General features: G+C 43.1%; 1 protein-coding gene across 4 annotated transcripts; it reads left to right on the top strand.

The window, feature by feature from the left end:
• Positions 1–5,991: 5,991 nt before the first annotated feature.
• On the top strand, positions 5,992–19,448 carry LOC139270615 (programmed cell death 1 ligand 1-like). 4 transcript variants are annotated; one of them, XR_011594875.1, is made up of 7 exons: positions 5,992–6,042; positions 9,250–9,318; positions 12,233–12,592; positions 14,489–14,767; positions 15,960–16,106; positions 17,126–17,247; positions 17,725–17,789. XR_011594875.1 is itself a non-coding variant. In XM_070888456.1 (6 exons), the coding sequence occupies exons 2-6, from the start codon at positions 9,264–9,266 to the stop codon at positions 17,760–17,762; spliced, it is 879 nt and encodes a 292-aa protein (XP_070744557.1). In that variant the 5' UTR covers positions 5,992–6,042; positions 9,250–9,263; the 3' UTR covers positions 17,763–19,448. The 4 variants fall into 4 exon arrangements, 3 of the variants coding, with proteins under 3 accessions (XP_070744557.1, XP_070744556.1, XP_070744555.1); XM_070888456.1 differs by lacking the exon at positions 17,126–17,247 and having other exon boundaries at positions 17,725–19,448; XM_070888455.1 differs by lacking the exon at positions 17,725–17,789 and having other exon boundaries at positions 17,126–17,718.
• Positions 19,449–19,454: the final 6 nt, after the last annotated feature.

Here is a 19,454-nt window from a genome sequence, read left to right as displayed (position 1 = left end):
ACCTGGAGGAGGTGCTACGCAGATTGGATCGGGTAGGCTTGCGGCTGAAAAAGGCCAAGTGTGTGTTTTTGGTCCCAGAGGTCGAGTTTTTGGGCAGGAGGGTTGCCACAGACGGGATCCGGCCCACTGAATCAAAAACGGAGGCAATCCGCCGGGCACCCAGGCCCGGCAACACGTTGGAGTTCCGATCATTCCTGGGACTTTTGAACTATTTTGGGAACTTTCTGCCGAACTTAAGCACTTTGTTGGAACCGTTACACATGCTCCTGTGTAAAGGTTGTGAATGGTTTTGGGGGGACTGTCAAGAACAGGCTTTCAATAAGGCGTGGAACCTGCTGTGTTCCAACAAACTGTTGACTTTGTATGATCCCTGTAAAATACTGGTCTTAACATGCGATGCGTCATCCTACGGGGTTGGGTGTGCATTGCAGCAGGGTAACGATGATGGCCGACTCCAACTTAGGCCTCCAGGTCGCTCTCCCAGGCAGAGTGTGGATACGGCATGGTTGAGAAGGAAGCACTCACGTGTGTTTACGGTGTAAAAAAGATGCACCAGTGCCTTTTTGGTAGACAGTTCGAGCTAAAGACGGACCACAAGCCATTAACATCCTTGTTGTCCGACAGCAAGGCTGTCAACGCCAATGTGTTAGGTCGCATACAGCGCTGGGCCCTCAGGCTGGCTGCATATGACTATACCATACGGCACCGGCCAGACACCGAAAATTGCGCTGACACGCTCAGCAGGCTCCCACTGGCCACCACCGAAGGGGGCGTCGGAACAGAGCGCCAAGATGGTCATGGCCGTTGAGGCTTTTGACACTGTGAGCTCCCCTATCACAGCCCGCCAGATCAAACTCTGGACCAACAGGGACCCCCTCCTATCCATGATAAAGAAATGTATCCTGACTGGGGATTGGGCGCCTGCACACAGGGCATGACCCGAGGAAGTCAGACCATTTCAGAGACGGATGGATGAGCTCTCCATCCAAGCCGACTGCCTGCTATGGGGCAGCTGGATAGTCATGCCCCAGAAAGGAAGTGAAGCGTTCATCAGGGAACGTCACAGTGAGCACCCTCGCATCGTGTTAATGAAGGCTATTGCCCGGTCACATGTATGGTGGCCGGGGATTGACTCAGGCCTGGAACACTGGGTTCGCTGATGCACGACGTGTGCCCAACTGGGCAATGCCCCCAGGGAGGCCCCACTCAGCCCGTGGCCCTGGCCCACTAGACCATGGTCACGTATTCACGTAGACTATGCGGGCCCGTTCATGGGGAAAATGTTCCTGATCGTTGTCAATGTATACTCGAAGTGAATCAAGTGCATCATATTGAACTCGTGCGCGACATCTATCACCATGGAGAGTCTGCGTACGGTTTTCGCGACCCATGGCTTGCCGCACATCCTGGTCAGCGACAATGGCCTGTGTTTCACCAGCCATGAATTCCAGGAGTTTATGTCGGGCAATGGTATCAAGCATGTCCGGACAGCGCCGTTCAAGCCGGCTTCCAATGGCCAGGCGGAGCGGGCGGTCCAAGTCATAGAACAGGGCGTGCTACGCATCCAAGGACCCTCCCTTCAGTACCTACTATCGCGCCTCCTGTTGGCCTACAGGTCCCGCCCGCACTCACTCACGGGAGTCCCGCTAGCAGAACTCCTCATGAAACGCGGCTGTCCCTCATTCACCCAGCCCTGGCAGACATTGTTGAGGGCAAGCGCCAGTCCCAAACAGAGTTCCATGATCGAAACTCAAGGGGAGGTGTATAGAAATAGATGACCCGGTATTTGTTCTTAACCATGCTTTGGTACCCAAGTGGCTTGAGGGCACCGTAATTGGCAAAGAAGGAAACAGGGTCATGGTGGTCTGACTAAAAAAATGGGCAGATATGCGGCAAACACTTGGACCAAGTAAAGAAAAGGTTCAGCATAGACACGGAGGAACCTGAAGAAGAGCATGAGATGGCACCCACACCACTGCCAGCGGACAAGCAACAAAGCATGTGCAGTCCCCGCGGCCAGCCCGGACAGGCCGGAACCACCTCAAGTGACAGAGACGCGTGCCGAGGCTCAGCCACCAGAGCCACAACTGCGGCGCTCCACGAGAGAGTGTCGACCACCGGACAGACTTAACCTCTGAAACAAAAAGACTTGAGGGAGGAGGTGATGTCAAGTATTTAACCATCTTGCAATGACAGTAATGTAACTGTAACTCATGTACACTGTACCTGTACCCTAGAAATGCACACCCTGACCACAGGGGATGAACTTGCAGGACACTCCTCACCTGGGTTTCCAGGTATAAAAGGGGAGGTCCCACCCAGGGTCCACACTCCTTGGTCCTGGCAATAAAGGTGAAGGTCACAGAGTGACCGTGTCTGATATATCCATGCCTCGTGTGAGTTTGTAGTCAGGAGCAGGGACACTACAATTATCACATTGCTGTTTGTGGGAGCTTGCTGTGCGCAAATTAGCTGCTGCATTTCTTACATTAAAACAGTACTTCAAAAAGTAGTTCATTGGCTGTAAAGTGCTTTGGGACATCCGGTGGTCATGAAAGGTGCTAAATTTGAACCCATTGGTGGAAATAAGGACAACATATAAGGATTTAGAATGCCCAGGACAGGCAGGAAACGCAGTGGAGTAGTTACATAGTCCAGAATGTCCTCGCAGCCGCTCCCACTCCGCTGCTGTAACAGGGGTTCCATTACACATCTGGTGAAATTACAGTGGCAGAGCATGAGCAACTGACAGGAAATTCCCAGCCTATATATCAGAGACATCTGGGAAGCAAAAATTCATAGGATAAGCCTTCCAATGTCAGAATTTGGCAGGAAGTGCAAAGAGAGTGAAGATAACTCCAACGGTCTGCTTTTGACCACAAACAGGGCAAGTTACTCTATAAAGAAGAAGGTTTATGCAAATAGATGCTTTTAATGGATCTAACCCAAGTTAAACTGAGAATATCCAAGCAGTTAAGAATCTAAACTCGTAAATATGATGCATGAAAGCATTCTCACCTCATGGCACAGAGATGCCACAAGAGATAACTCGATCTGGTAATGCCAAAGGCCTGATACCCCTGAGCAACAGTGGACATAGCATAATTAGATTTAACATGATCTCGGATAAATCAATACTCAAATATACAACTTTAAATGGGCAAACATCAAAGAAATCACTAAATACAATACTTCAGTTGAGGACAAATGAAATACTGGTTAGCATACACTACTGAGTATGCAAAGTAAGTATAGATTTGGACTAATAAGCACAGACTAAACAAACATGACCCTAAATAGGTCAACAGGTTTATTATGAAACTATGTAAAGCGTGCAGAGAAATGTAAAGCGAGCCACTGCTACTGCGAAGAATACAGGAGCCAAAGGTTTTTTTTTAAAGTGATCAGAGGAGCAAAGGGAGAACTAAAAATGTGTACCATTTTAGAAACCAAATGTGACAGTGAAAAATTCTTCAAGTGTAACAACAGTTAGCAAAGGACTGAGATCCCGTGGGATGCAACGGAGTTGAGCCCGAAGAACTAAAACTAGTTAACTGTTTAAATGAACATCTCCTTGAAGAAGTCACCAGAATAGACAGTAGTAGCATGCCACCCTCTTGGAGGTTCAAAAACTAAACTTAATTATTTTAACATCACTTGCAAGGGGGTACTAGACAGGTTAAAAGTTCTCAAAATCAATGTCCCCGGGACATGCTTTAAATACCTGAGGGTGCAAAGTAAAATTAGGGATAAAATCTACAAAATGGTAATAGTCATCATGAGGAAACTGAGGGGAGGTCCCATTGGATTGGGAAAAGCCAATGGAGAACCTATTTTTGAAAATGCAACAAACAAACCTGGGTAACTCCATACTCATCACATCAGTAACTGGCAAACTAATGACATTGCTCAACAGAAACAAATGAGAATTAGCTATATAAAAATAACCTAGTAAATATTGGCCAACATGGTTTTGGAAGGTGCACGTCATGCTTGAGCAACTTCATTGTCTTTTAATGAAGCAATATCCTAAGTGGATGTAACACAACCCCTTTATGAAGTGTACTTAAAGTTCCAAAAACTCTTTAATAATGTTCTGCATGAAAGGTGGATATGCAAGCTCAAAACAGTGGGTATCCTCGGTAACACTTGAAGATTGATCAGGAATTGGCTAATAAAGAAGGAACAGTGGTTAATAGTTCATGGAATTATGTTGGACTGGGAGAATGTATTGATTGGAGTGCCCCTGAATACTATACTGTTTCTAATCTACATGAACAAAATACAATGCAAGTTGGTCAGATTTATAGATGACAATGACTGGAGGGAGGGGCATTTTCCAGTCTGATAAGGCAACCAAGGTACTTCAAAAGGACCTAGACAAGATTTACAATAGAACAGAACTGCTAATGATGTCGCCTATCCACATCACAAGATATTTATGAAAGAGGCCGTTGAGCCCATCCAAGTTCATCCATTCAAAAAGACTATAAAGTTCCCCCCACTGTGACATCCAATTGTTCCCTAAATTTATCCATCATCATCATCATCATCATAGGCAGTCCCTCGGAATCGAGGAAGACTTGCTTCCACTCCTGAAGTGAGTTATTTGGTGGCTGAACAGTCCAATACAACAGACTCTGTCACAGGTGGGACAGACAGTCACCGAGGGAAGGGGTGGGTGGGACTGGTTTGCCGTACACTCCTTCCTCTGCCAGCGCTTGACCTCTTCATGCTCTCGGCGTTGAGACTCGAAGTGTTCAACGCCCTCCCGGAAAACTTTCTCCACTTAGGGCAGTCTTTGGCCAGGGATTACAGGGTTTCCACCTCCACCACTCTGTTCAGGAATCCATTGCAAGTATTGATGGGGTGGTAGAGGCAGAAACCATCATCACATTTAAAAAGTACTTAGATACGCACTTGAAGTGCCATAACCTGCGAGGCGACAAACCAAGAGCTGGAAAGTGGGATTAGGCTGGATAACTCTGTCAGGCAGTCAAGGGGGGCCATGGGCTAAGTGTAGCTGAATCTCTACATGGACACAATGGGCCGCCTTCTGTGTAATACATTTCTATGATTTTACTCTTTGTGTGAAGAAGAATTTCTAAAATCAGTAACAAGTTTTGACTTTTGCTGGTTTGTTCCTGGGTCCCCTTATCCTACATCTTCAATTTAGTTTTAAATAATTTTCCAGATTTACCTTTTCCATACCGCTTACCATCTTATATATTTCTAGAAGATCACCTCTTAGCTGCCTCCTTTCAAAAGCCTAATTTTTTTCAGCTTTCCCTCATAATCCAGATCTCCAACACGAGGGATCAACTTGATGGTTCTTCTCTGTACTGCCTCCAGTGTTTCAATTGTCTTCCGTGACTGATTGACGACAACTGGACACAGCACTTAAGGTGTGGTCGGATAGGGTACCATGCAGCTTTGATATTCCCTTTTGAAACCTGCACAGGGCCAGGAAAAGAGGCATTGGGTAATCCAAGAGCAAGGCTGTCTTCACCTGTTAGTGAGGGTGGCCGGTGACTGAAGGACTTCACTCTGACCTGCTTATCCTCGAGTCTGCCCTTCGGTGCCAATGAAGCCTATCCGTGTGGAGATTCAGCTACACTCAGCCTGTGGCCCCCTTTACTGCCGGGAAATCAACTTCCAGACAGCTTTACATAATAAGGAAAGCGAAGGCTCGCTATTCACACACAGTAACGCAGTTTGCAGCAGATAAAGAAACTTGCGGCCGACCTTTCAATATTGTTGCATACCCCCTTTTTTGATCCGATTTTTTGTATTAACCGGAGGGAATTTGATTGATTTTCCCTGTTTCTGGATTCTGCTGGGGTTTTCTCAATGGATTGTTACTGGAACGCAAGAAACTCCGCTTGCGAATTAATCAGACGGCACGGGTCCGGAAACTTATGACGAACTTGTGGCTGGGGAATTTGCGGGCTGTACTTATATAGTGACAGCCACAGCACCAGTACATTGCACACTGTAGATATAGCAGCTCACTTCCTGCCAAACAAACTAAAGGAGACTAAGGTAAGGCAGGCTGCTTTTTGTTAACCTGCTGCTGTCCTTAACATTGACTTTCGTATTTTATCTTTACTTTCAAGATGGAATTAGATAGCTGCATGAAAAAGGAGCACTATTAAAGGGAGCGATCAGGAGAGTGGAATTAGACTTAAGTGGATAACTGAAAATAACAATCATAATGTTATGATTTTATGCAAAAGTGTGTTGGTGTGGTTATACAGTTTTAATATGACATTTACAAGAGCTTGTATTGTTGAGTCTGAAGGAATTCGTATGCCTACTAGTACTGTATTGTTACATAATTGCTCATCACGGTGACTTGAGGTAGAGTCAGATATTGGTGTACAGTGGCTATTCCACTGAAAGCCACGTTGGTTGGGTCACTTTTCTGGTGCTTGCAAGAGCAGATGGGGATGTTCTCCCATTCACCCCCTTGCATCTCCCTCCGCAGGGATGTGTTTGGGTGGGTGGGGGGGGTACTTGTCAACAACAATTTTGAGGGGCAAGACAAGAAGCACCTATTTCCTTTAGCAGTGAAAAACAAAAGACTTGGATTTATATAGCGCCTTTCATAACCAAAGTACTTTTGGAGTGTAGTCACGGTTATAATGTGGGAAACACGGCAACCAATTTGCACACAGCAAGCTCCTACAAATAGCAATGTGATAATGACCAGATAATCTGTTTTTGTTATGTTGATAGCTGGGGGCATAGATTTAAAGTAATTGGTAGGAGGTTTAGAGGGGAGTTGAGGAGAACTTTTTTCACCCAGAGGGTCTTTGGGGATCTGGAACTCACTGCCTGAAAGGGTGGTAGAGGCAGAAACCCTCCGCATTTAAAAAGTACTTGGAGTGCCATAACCTACAAGACTATGGACCAGGAATTGGGAAGTAGGATTAGGCGGGACAGCTCTTTGTTGGCCAACACAGACACGATGGGCCGAATGGCCTCCTTCTGTGCCATAAACTTCTATGAGTCTATAACAAGAAAGACTGAGGTGTGCTGCTATGAGTGAAGAGGTCTGTTCCTCTGATAAAAACAGCTGGATTGAGCACTTGTGGATCACATGCGATCGACAACCTCGACTGAGAACTGGAACAATACTAAGCAACGTGGACCCGTATTGTTGGAGACCAGGACAGCAACGACCACCACCATTCAGGAACTTGTAGGGTACTGTGAGGTGGAGCATGGCAGCGAGGAAGATTGAGAAGAGCGTTGGGGCTGGAGGAGATGAGAGATAAAGAAGGGCAATATGGAGGGATTTGAAAACAAGGATGAGAATTCTAAAATCAAGCAATTAAATTAGCATGTTGCAAAGTCTGCTTACACTTACTAGTAGTCTTCCGATCTCTTAGTCATGTCTTTATACTTTGCACAGAGAGGGCATTAGTCCCTAGGTGTTTTTTAATTAAAATTATAATTCAAGCCTGACCCAGATTTTACATGTCTTCATGAGATGAGCTGTTCCTGTTTGGGAACATTTCATTTAAAGTGCGCTGGCTTCCATTGAAAAAAGATTTGGCAAACCTTTTCTCATTTGTTCCAAAACCCGTGGCATTGGCTTAAATAACATTAAACAAAATCTCATCGTGGCTCATGTATTTGATTTCACTGTGACAGAAATACTGCTCGACTTTTCTAGTTCTCCCACCCCAAATCAAACACAAAGGTTTACCAAACATTTTTTCATTGAATTCAGACAAGGTATAACTCTGGCTCATTCTCCTTCTGAGTTGGCCAGTGGCCAGTAAACAGAGCTGCTTTGAACGTGTCAAGTGTGGTTGTATTGTGGGTTAAACACGGAATCTTACACCCAATCTAAAAATTGTGATTCATCTCTGTTGTAAATAATGCTGGACAAAAACCCCTGCAATTCACCAATTTGAACAAAGGCCCACTCATTATACTGTGAAAATATCATGTTCCATTAAGTTAGAACTCAGAACAGCCTTCCCTTAATGAATGGTAGCTTCTGACGTCCTGCAGGTGATCCTAAATTCATTCTTCAATGTGCATTTTAACTGCATCAGCACAGTCCAATGACAATGATAGAAATATTCATGCTCACAATAATGGAATCACAAATTGTAAATTTATTATCCTCATCTGGTAAAATGTAGCATTGGGTTTGTTCAATGGAACGTAGATTAACTGTACTGAATAAAACCGGAAGGGGCGAGGCTATTGAGGGAATTTTTGATGGCGTCAGGAACTTTTGCTGGGTTGTGGAGCACTATCCTCTATGGGTTCTGAAATCAGAATGGCTCGAATTACACTTTGCAAAGTCACTCAGATCTTGGGCTGGATGGTTCCAATTACACATTCCAGAGAAACTTCTGGGTGTGGCTTATCTTCCAAGGGGAACAATCAGCAATCAGGTCATGTGATAATGGAAAGTCAATCAGAGCATTTATTTAGTGCAAATAACTTCATCCATTTGAAGGAGTGGACTTGCGTTGCTTTGTATTTCTTTTTGTTTTCATTAAAATGGTATAACTTCAGTTGCTGTGATTTTGAGTTGAACTTTAGATATCAAGACAGTTTGATTGGGCAAATAACCCACGACATAATAATACAGAACAGTGCGTGAATACATGGGTACTGTACACAGACAGGAGACCGGGACATGATTAAACCATCATAAGCATCATCATAGGCAGTCTCTCGGAATCGAGGAAGACTTGCTTCCACTCTTAAAATGAGTCCTTAGGTGGCTGAACAGTCCAATACGAGAACCACAGACTCTGTCACAGGTGGGACAGATAGTCGTTGAGGGTAAGGGAGGGTGGGAGAGGTTTGCCGCATGCTCTTTCCGCTGCCTGTGCTTGATTTCTGCATGCTCTCGGCGATGAGAAGCGAGGTGCTCAGCGCCCTCCCGGATGCACTTCCTCCATTTAGGGCGGTCTTTGGCCAGGGACTCACAGGTGTCAGTGGGAATGTTGCACTTTATCATGGAGTGATATGTGAATGCTTTCATTAACTCAAACTCCCCTATTCCAGAATATAATCTTTCCTGTTCCTCTATTGTAATCATTAGCAAAGTATCTAGATGACTGTTGATATCCCATTAACAATCTTATCACCAGCCAACTGATTAATGCAGTACTTACACAGAGCTTAATACTTCTTCAGCAACCAATCAAATCATAAATGTAACCATTTGTCTATTAAAATACAACTGATGAACTGAAAAATGTGTTTATGTTTCAGATAACTTCAGAAAGATGAAGATTATATCATTACTGATTATACTTGGAGCTCACCGACCCTTGGCAACTGGTATGATATCAGACACTGAGCTCATAAGAACTTCACTATTTCAGCAATAAACCAGTGTAAAACACAAAACATATGATGGAACCATTAGATCTTGGTATATACGGGGAGTGAGTTAAAGAGCCACTAGAACTTGCTAAAGTGCCTTGTTGTTGAAACACTAGTAGAAAACATAGAAACATAGAAATTAGGTGCAGGAGTCGGCCATTCGGCCCTTCAAGCCTGCACCACGATTCAAAATGATCATGGCTGATCATGCAACTTCAGTACCCCGTTCCTGCTTTCTCTCCATACCCCTTGATCCCTTTAGCCATAAGGACCACATCTAACTCCCTTTTGAATATATCTAATGAACTGGCCTCAACAACTTTCTGTGGTAGAGAATTCCACAGGTTCACAATTCTCTGAGTGAAGAAGTTTCTTCTTATCTCGGTCCTAAATGGCTTACCCCTTATCCTTAGACTGTGACCCCTGGTTCTGGATTTCCCCAACATTGGAAACATTCTTCCTGCATCTAACCTGTCCAATCCCATCAGAATTTTATATGTTTCTATGCGATCCCCTCTCATTCTTCTAAATTCCAGTGAATATATGCCTAGTCGATCCAGTCTTTCTTCATATGTCAGTCCTGCCATCCCGGGAATCAGTCTGGTGAACCTTTGCTGCACTCCCTCAATAGCAAGAATGTCTTTCCTCAGATTAGGAGACCAAACTGCACACAATACTCAAGGAGTGGTCTCACCAACTTACAACTGCAGTAAAACCTCCCAGCTTCTATATTCAAACCCCTTCGCTATGAAGGCCAGCATACCATTTGCTTTCTTTACTGCCTGCTGTACCTGCATGCCTACCTTCAATCTCTGATGTACCATGACACCCAGGTCTCGTTGCACCTCCCCTTTTACTAATCTGTCACCATTCAGATAACCTCACACTTATCCACATTATACTGCATCTGCCATGCATTTGCTCATTCACCTAACCTGTCCAAGTCCCCCTGCAGCCTCCTAGCATCCTCCTTGCAGCTCGCACTGCCACCCAGCTTAGTGTCATCTGCAAACTTGGAGATATTACATTTAATTCCTTCGTATAAATCATTAATGTATATTGTAAATAGCTGGGGTCCCATCACTGAACCATGTGGCACCCCACTAGTCAGTGCCTGCCATTCTGAAAAGGACCCATTTATTCACACTCTTTGCTTCCTGTCTGCCAAGTTCTCTATCCATATCAATACATTACCCCCAATACCATGTGCCTTAATTTTGCACACTAATCTCCTGTGTGAGACCTTGCCAAAAGCCTTTTGAAAGTCCAATACACCACATCCACTGGTTCTCCCTGATCCACTCTACTAGTTACATCCTCAAAAAATTCTAGAAGATTTGTCAAGCATGATTTTCCTTTCAATAAATCCATGCTGACTTGGACCGATCCCGTCACTGCTATCCAAATGTGCTGCTATTACATCTTTAATAATTGATTCCAGCATTTTCCCCTTCACCAATGTCAGGCTAACTGGTCTATAATTCCCTGTTTTCTCTCCCTTCTTTTTTTAAAAAGTGGGGTTAAATAAGCTACCCTCCAATCCATAGGAACTGAGCCAGAGTCCATGGAATGTTGGAAAATGACCATCAATGCATCTACTATTTCTAGGGCCACTTCCTTACGTATTCTGGGATGCAGACTATCAGGCCCTAGGGATTTATCAGCCTTCAGTCCTTTCAATTTCCCTAACACCATTTCCTGACTATGAAGGATTTCCCTCAGTTCCCCCTGCTTGCTAGACCCTCAGTCCCCTAGTATGCAATTAGCTTCAGAGGTAGTGAAGGGCAAGTTTGACAGTGCTTCTGCTCCTGATGACTATCCAGCAACCCTTGCTGGAAGTGCATGTGTATATGTCAGGTGAGAAGAGAACTGTGATTCCCTCATGCCCACCTACAGCCATGGCTGTTGAGGCTACTGGCTCTCCACTGTTTAAGCTTACAAAGAGTAAAAATCTTCAGGGCAAGACGAAGGGAGTGGAGAAAGCTGGTAAGAAAAGAAGGAAGGAGAAAATGTAGCCCTCATTTGTTTGACTCCCTCCTCCATGCTTAGCTATCACATTCCGGCTAGCGGGCACAGAGGGGATTTTCCTGAAGTAGCTCTCGACAAATGTATCTGGTGTCGTTCTTGTTAAGAATGGAAGAACTCCACAAGACTGAGTACTGTGAGCTAAAACTAATGTGACCTTAGTGTCTTTAATACAACTCCAGAGTGCCTAAGCAGCATGGCAGACAACCTTTTATACTCCCTTGCATGAGGTGTGCAGGTGACTCTTGGGCCTCCAACAGTTGCGCCCTCTGGTGGCAAGTCTTACACAGTTACAATGTTTACATACATAACAGTTCTAATGTTTTTGTAGAGATGTTTCAATTTAGAAGATATTTTGAAATTGTTAGCGAAACAATGTAACATGCTAAGATTCAGTTATAAAGGCCAAAATATAAGCAAAAAGAAACAGAATTAGATAGTATGATTCCAGCTGCTGATGAAATTGTCATTAGCCAGTACTGTATAGGTTTGAAGATGGTCATAACTGCTTGCAGATATTAAGTGTAATTTAGTCTACACTCCTGGCTTCTGTTTTCACATCTCGGCCATTCACATTTCAGCCAACATTCTCCGGGTCAAATGTGAGTCGTTACTTAAGTTAACTAACGGGGTGAATTTCCACAGGTTTTCTCCCGATCGCCTACCGTAACTTTGTGGAAGAACCACGAAAACCTTAGGGAAATGGTGTAACAGTGTTAACGGCGTGTTTCCGGGACTTGTCCACCAAAGTTACGCCAGCAGTCCGGGGGAACCGCCACAGACATTCACCCCCTAGATGTCTATATCTAAAACAGTTGAATAACACCACATTCTGTCGTTTCAGCTCTTTTTATGGTCACTGCTCCAAGATCGATCTACACTGCATCCTATGGGAATAACATTACTATGGAATGTAGATTTCCAGTTGAATCCAACTTCAATACAAACCAGCTAAAGGTGTACTGGCATCACATCCTGGGCGATGGATCGTCTCAATTAGTTTATCAACTTTTAAACGGAAAAGCAGCCCTTCAGGACCAGCCCCTGGAATACAGAGAAAGAGTCTTCTTGTTACGAGATGAACTGCACAGTGGACGTGCAGTGCTGGAGATTAACCAGGTCAGAGTTACTGATGCAGGAAAGTACCGCTGTGTTATCGATCTCAATGGATTGGATTATAAAGAGACAGCACTGGAAGTCACAGGTGGGCAAGGTTTTCTTCGTGTATCTTCTCCAGCAGCTATGGAATTCCATAAGTTGATTAATTCTAATTAGATTTGAATTGTTTCCTTCGGAGTATACTGTTCGCCACCTTGGTGTCATATTTAACCCTGAAATGTTTTCAACCACATATCCACAGCATAACTAAGACCGCCTATTTCCACCTCCGTAACATTGCCCGTCTCTGCCCTTGCCTCAGCTCATCCGCTGCTGAAGGCCTCATCCATGCCTTTGTTACCTCTAGACTTGACTATTCCAATGCACTCCTGGCTGGCACTCACATTCTACCCTACCTAAACTAGAGATGATCCAAATCTCGGCTGCCCGTGTCCTAACTCGGACCAAGTCACATTCACCCATCACCCCTGTGCTCGCTGACCTACATTAGCTCCCGGTTAAGCAATGCCTCGATTTCAAAATTCTCATCCTTGTTTTCAAATCCCTCCATGGCCTCGCCCTTTCACATCTCTGTAATCTCCTCCAGCCCCACAACCCCCCCCCCCCCCCGAGATATCTGCGCCCTCTTGAGCATTCCTGATTTTATGTCCCACTCACCCATCACCCCTGTGCTCGCTGATCTACATTAGCCAGTATTGTATAGGTTTGAAGATAGTCATAAGTGCTTGCAGATATTAAATGTAATTTAATCTACATTCCTAGTTTCTGTCTTCACATCTTGGCCATTCACAATTCAGCCAACATTCTCCGGGTCAAATGTGAGTCGTTAGCTTATGTTAGCTAATGGGGTGAATTTCCATGGGTTTTCTCCCGATCGCCCACCGTAACTTTGGGAAAATGGTGTAACACCCTGTCCTTGCTTCCAGTTAAGTAATGCTTCGAATTCAAAATTCTCATCCTTATTTTCAAATCCCTCCATGGCCTCGCCCCTCCCTATCTCTGTAATCTTCTCCAGCCCACAACCCCCCGAGATGTCTGTGCTCCTTTAATTCAGCCCTCCTGAGCATACTTGAGTATAATCGTGCAACCATTGATGACCGTGCCATCTGTTGCCTAGGCACCAAGCTCTGGAACACCCTGCCTAAACCTTTCTGTCTCTCTATCTCTCTTTCCTCCTTCAAGATGCTCTTTAAAACATACCTCTTTGACTAAGCTTTTGGTCACCTGTGCTAACTTCTACATATGTGGCACGGTGTCAAATTTTTATCGCATAATTGTCCTGTGAAGCGCCTTGGGGTGTTTCACTATGTTAAAGGAGCTATATAAATGCAAGTTGTTGTTGCTGCATGATGAGTTCTGGATTCCAAATGTGCACAGAACAGAGGCCAGAGGCTTCCACAAAGGGAAGGTTGAATGCCCATCACCTTAGACAATATTTGTGTCTTAACATTCAGCTGTAAAGTGGAAGCTCGCAAATAGGTTCCCAGTCTGTCCTCGCGGGGACGGTTAGTCCATAATACGAGAAAGCTCCAAGTGGAAAACTGAGATAATAGCAGTAAGGAGGGAAAGTTCAGTACCATTTTAAATAGAAACACCTCAGTTATAATCATAGAAATAATTACAGCACAGAAGGAAGCCATTCAGCCCGTCAGGCCTGTGCCAGCTCTCTGCAAGAGCACTTCAGCTAGTCCCACTCCGCTGCGCTCTCCCTGTAGCCCTGCAATTTTTTTTCCTTCAGCTACTTATCCAATTCCCTTTTCAAAGCCACAATTGAGTCTGCCTCCATCACCTTCTCATGCAGTGCATTCCAGATCCCAACCACTTGCTACGTAAAAAAGTTTTTCCTCATGTTGGCTTTGGTTCTTCTGTCAATCACCTTCGTTAAATCTTGCTGCAAAAGAAAAACAGCAACTGCAGGACTTTAGAGGGCTTAGAAACCACAACAAGATTAAATCTAAAACTGTGACATTCTATTTTGCAGCTTCTTATGAATACATTGAAACCCTCAACATAAAGGAAAGTAAAGAGACAGAGTTTGTTTGTCAGTCAGTAGGATACCCTTTAGCTGAAGTTATCTGGTTTTATGCAAATGGTTCTGACCTGAACGAAACAGCAAATACCACCCACTTCACTGGCACAAATGGATTGTACAACATCCGAAGCGTACTTAGAGTGAAGGCAGAGACTAATGACACGTATTTGTGCAAGTTCTGGAATAAAGAACTTAACATGACTACTTCGGCTGTTTTACAAATTAAAGGTAGGTCACTTTTGTTTCTTTTCTGTTCAGCAACGTTTCAAACCGTATTTAAGGAATTTGTAAAACTGGCATTTTCAATATGTTATAATAGGCATTTCGATGCATTGTATAAGCACACATTGATCACAAGAGTTCTCTTAGTATTTTAACTTTGCACACTAAACTTATAAATGTAAGCATGCAAGATGGTAACACAGTTTGTGCTTGTACAATATGTGTGAGAACGTAGCATGCAGTTTGAATAAAGATGTACAGAGGGTACTTTATTTTTTCCCATTACATCACACCTTCCCATTACACCTTATTTCTTCCCTTTACACCTTTGTCACCTCTCATTAGAATAGACTGATTGCCATTTTGAAAATCTCCAATACAATGATTAAGTAATAAATTAACGGAGCTGTGTTGACTGCAACACTGTAGCAACAAGTAAGTTTCCGATCTCAGCAAGGATGTCAAAAAGAGAGTTCCTTGTTTTGTTTTGTATTCATTCACGGAATGTGGCTGTCATTAATCACCCTCGAGAAGGTGGTGGTGAGCCGCCTCCTTGAATACAACTGAGTGGCTTACTCGGCCATTTCAGAGGCAGTTAAGAGTCAACCAAATTGCTTTGGGTCTGGAGTCACATACAGGCCAGACCAGGTAAGGACAGCAGATTTCCTTCCCTAAAGGACATTAGTGAACCAGATGGGTTTTTATGGCAAGTTTCATGGTCACCATTACTGATACTAGCTTTTTTATTCCAGATTTTTTTTAAATTTAATTAATTGAATTTAAATTCCCCAGCTGCCGTGGTGGGATTTGAACTCATGTCTCTGGATCATTAGTCCAGGCCTCTGGATTACTAGCATAACCACTATGCTACCATACCCTTAAATGTTAAAGGATGAGCCAACAGATAAAATAAACAATTATATAAACACTAGTCACACTGTTTTAAGTAGATATTTTAAACAACTTGAATTTATATAGCATCTTTAATTTAGTACAATGTCCCAAGGCACCTCACAAGAATGTTACCAAATAACATTTGACAAAATGTAGGTAATACACAAACACACACCTTTAGTTTCATGTGTGTATGTTTCTACTCACTACAGATATTGATTTCTATTTTAATGTATTATAATATTGACTTGTAAACTCGCCCGATGTGTACACATTTTAATTATCACTGCTTTTTAACTTATAGAAATAAAAGAGACAGATGAAAAACTTAATAAGTTTCCTTCAACAAAGAGGAGTTACCTCATTGCGGCAATCACTGTTCCTATAACAGTTCTTCTTGGGATCATTCTGATCCTGTCCTACATACTAAAATCAAGATGGCATCAGCAAGGTAAATGGTGGGACTGTCACTTTATAATATATGAAGGAGTAGTCAGAGATTTGAGAATTATAACTGAAAAAAAACATTAAAAATGCTATACCCATATATTTGACGTTTTATTTCTGTGCTCGTATTGAAATTATTCTTGTCTTAATCATTTTAGTCTATTGAAACATGTTTTATCGCTTAAATATTTGTATGCATGTTCCCCTTTTATCAGTCAATCAAGCCATAAAAATAAGAAAGTGGTGAAAAGGGAAGCTCAAAAATACAAATGTAAACTCATTTGTTGCTGCTCAGGGTCATTTTCCCACTCCCCTTCGGAAGAAATTTAACCTGGGATTTGAAAAATCAGCAAACCTGGGGACAGTTAGTTTTTATGCAACTGAATGTCAATTTGTTAAAGGGAAACTCAACCCTATCAGTAAGTGAAAAAGTTTTTATCCCATTTTGCATGAGTATAGGAAAGTGAGTGTCAAAAGTAACGACTTCCTGCTCAAGACGTTTTGATTCCTGGTCTGTGCCGAGGTAGCTGATCTCAGCCACGGCACAGAGAGGGCTGTTTAAATTGGCCTCGGTGCCTCGTGGCCATGGAATGAGGTGCGGGCTGGAGAAATCAGTCGGGGGGTTCTGCTCCTGAATGCTTTCCAGTGACCCCCCTTCCAGGAAAGTGCACTTGGGTGGATGTTGGGCAAGGACAGCATTATGCTTTGCTAAAATTTACGACTTTGCTTCAGCTTCTGTTGCAAGTTAGTTCCCGTGGTTAAGACACCGTGGTGGTGAAATTCGACTTCAGCAGAACCATAAGGTGGGGAGTAGCAGGCCTGCTGCCCATTATACAATCGCCCAATTGTCCTTTCCATTGAGTTCTCAATAGAATGGAAAACAGGCAGAGTGGAGAACAGGTGGTTGATCCGTTAGCACCCATTTTGCACCCCCGTGAAAGGTGGATTTCACCCCCTCCTCCATGTAAAAGAAGTCTATCTCATAACTTTATCAATAGCATTGTGTTGTTTCTGCCCTTGCAGTTGTCATGGATCCCATGATTACACCTGCAGAAATGGAATGTGAACCCCCTTAACACTCAAAAATCTGGGACTAAAATAGAGAGGCAGAAAAGTTTTAGAATGACAGCTTACTGAAGTCAAAGGTACGTGGGCTATTGTTTTAATCTGAGGGTTGAGTATCCTTGTAGAAAAATCACCGCCAAATAGCTTTCCCATCGCTCAGTAAACTCCACAGATGACTTGCTTGGTTGTACAGCACTGAGGGATTTGCATGTGCACTGGAATGATTGTATTATAATTCTTGATGTTCCAGTTACATCATAAAGACCTGCAGCCTTATTTAAACACTAATAGAAGGGCAGGTTAGAAAGAAACAAATAATATAATGCAGGAGGCCAGATGAGCCACGGAGAGATTGAGGCAGCTGAGGTAGCTTAAATAATATCTTGATCATTTGGAATCACCAGGATATGTAAATCAGAACACATGGCAGTATCTATTTAATATACTGAAGTAAAATCTTCACGGATAACCTTGTCTGGCTGGTATGCAGGTTGTGTGGCAAACTAATGTGCAAGAATAACTGTACTTACATTTGCATGTTTTGTCCATGTGTTTAGGCAAGAAAAAGTTCTGTGAAACCAGCTCACTAATATGAAGCCTTCACTGTCGAAGTTGCAAAGAATGCTTTCAATCCTAAAACACGTGGTTTGTTTTGGAAACTGAGAGGTGTGTACAGTTCTACAAGACCAGCCGACTTGTCCAATGCTGCATAAAATCACATCTTCTTGTTGGAAAAGTACGGTGAATCTGACTTTTAAAATGATCCACTGGCCTCTTAATATCCAGCATCCTGTTCTCCAAGCACAGGGTCCGAGCCACAAAAGTATGAAAATACTGTTCCACGATTATGGTGACCGAATTGGTAATACTATTCACTTAAATCAGTCACTTAGCCTCAGGGACTGGATCCTGCCATTCAGTATTGTGTTTGCTTGGAGTATTTCCAGCAGCTGCATGAGTCTGTCAAGCGCCCGGGCTGCGTGCATGGGCTGCTTTTTTTCGAGGAGCCTACTTGCTTTGCCTGTCAGCAGATGTCAAAGGAAAATTACCGCAATATTCTTAAGTTCAACTTGGCACTATGGGCGCAAGATTCTTTGCAACAAAATAAACACCCTGTTAGAAAAATGTCACGGGGTATCAACAGCCAGAAATGACTGAAACTAGTCTGATGGGAAAGTTAGGTTTTTATGGCAGGGGAATTTCTTGCAAAGCATTGGATGAAGTCACAGCTGCGACATATGGATTTGTTCTATAATTGTGATCTAATTCAGAATCTGAGCAGTATCTCTGCGAATACTAATGATATTTTAAACTGGTGCATTGGTCAGTGTCAGGGGATATTTAAAAACACATTGCTCAAGCACATTAGGGGGAAGAAGAGGAGCGGAAGAAATCTTGCTCTGAATTTTTGGATTTCATAGAGTCATAGAATGGTTACAGCACAGAAGGAGGCCATTCGGCCCATCGAGAACTCTATTTTCTAAATCTCTGAAGCTGGAATTTAGATTTGAACGTGTTTCCTGTATTCACCTCCCAATTGTTGTTACTCTTTGTCCGTTCCAAGGGTTATGTGACCATTCTCCAGCCACGATTCTGTGAGACCTCTAGCATTCACTTCACAATCAATGCCACAATGAAAAACCCTTTACAGTTTTATTCCCAACCCTTTTGGTGAATATCTATAAAATATATTCTGCAATACTCCTGAACTTGCAGGTCCTTCAGAATCACTCTTGTTCAATTAGGGGAGGGACTTAAGAAGAAGACACACAGCAAAGGTATAAAAAAAGGAGAAAACGAATGACAATTCCTGGGGGGAATAAGTTTTGTTTACTATTTATTTATTTGTTTGTTTGTTTAAAGGGGATCATCTTTATGCTGATTTAGTGTACTCTTCCACAAAGAGCAATGCTGCCAATGTAAAATAGTGGGGCTATCGCAGGGATTTAAATAAGTCAGGAAAATCAAATAAACAATAATGGGATTTGTGATTAAAAGAGCTGGGATCTCATTGGGAAACAAAGTCTAGAGTATCACTTGAATCTGCCTGTCCCTGCTGTATTTTATCTTTATGGTTTGCAACAGTTGAATTTTGTAAAAGATTCCTTTATCGCACGAGGACCAAGTCAGAACTTCAAAATAGTGAATGAGGATTTTTTTTTAAAATTCTGTTGATAAGCTAATTTGATTAGCAACTGTGAATTTGCACCGATGCACAAACTAAAGCTTGTGTTTGGTTTTAATAGATTGTATTTATATGTCTCCGGTACGTGTTTTTTTGTGTGAT

The sequence above is a fragment of the Pristiophorus japonicus genome, chromosome 1 (assembly GCF_044704955.1).
Source record: "Pristiophorus japonicus isolate sPriJap1 chromosome 1, sPriJap1.hap1, whole genome shotgun sequence".
Lineage (NCBI taxonomy): Eukaryota > Metazoa > Chordata > Chondrichthyes > Pristiophoridae > Pristiophorus > Pristiophorus japonicus.
The sequence above is the reverse complement of the archived record's forward strand: the minus strand, read 5'-3'. Positions and strand labels throughout refer to the sequence as shown.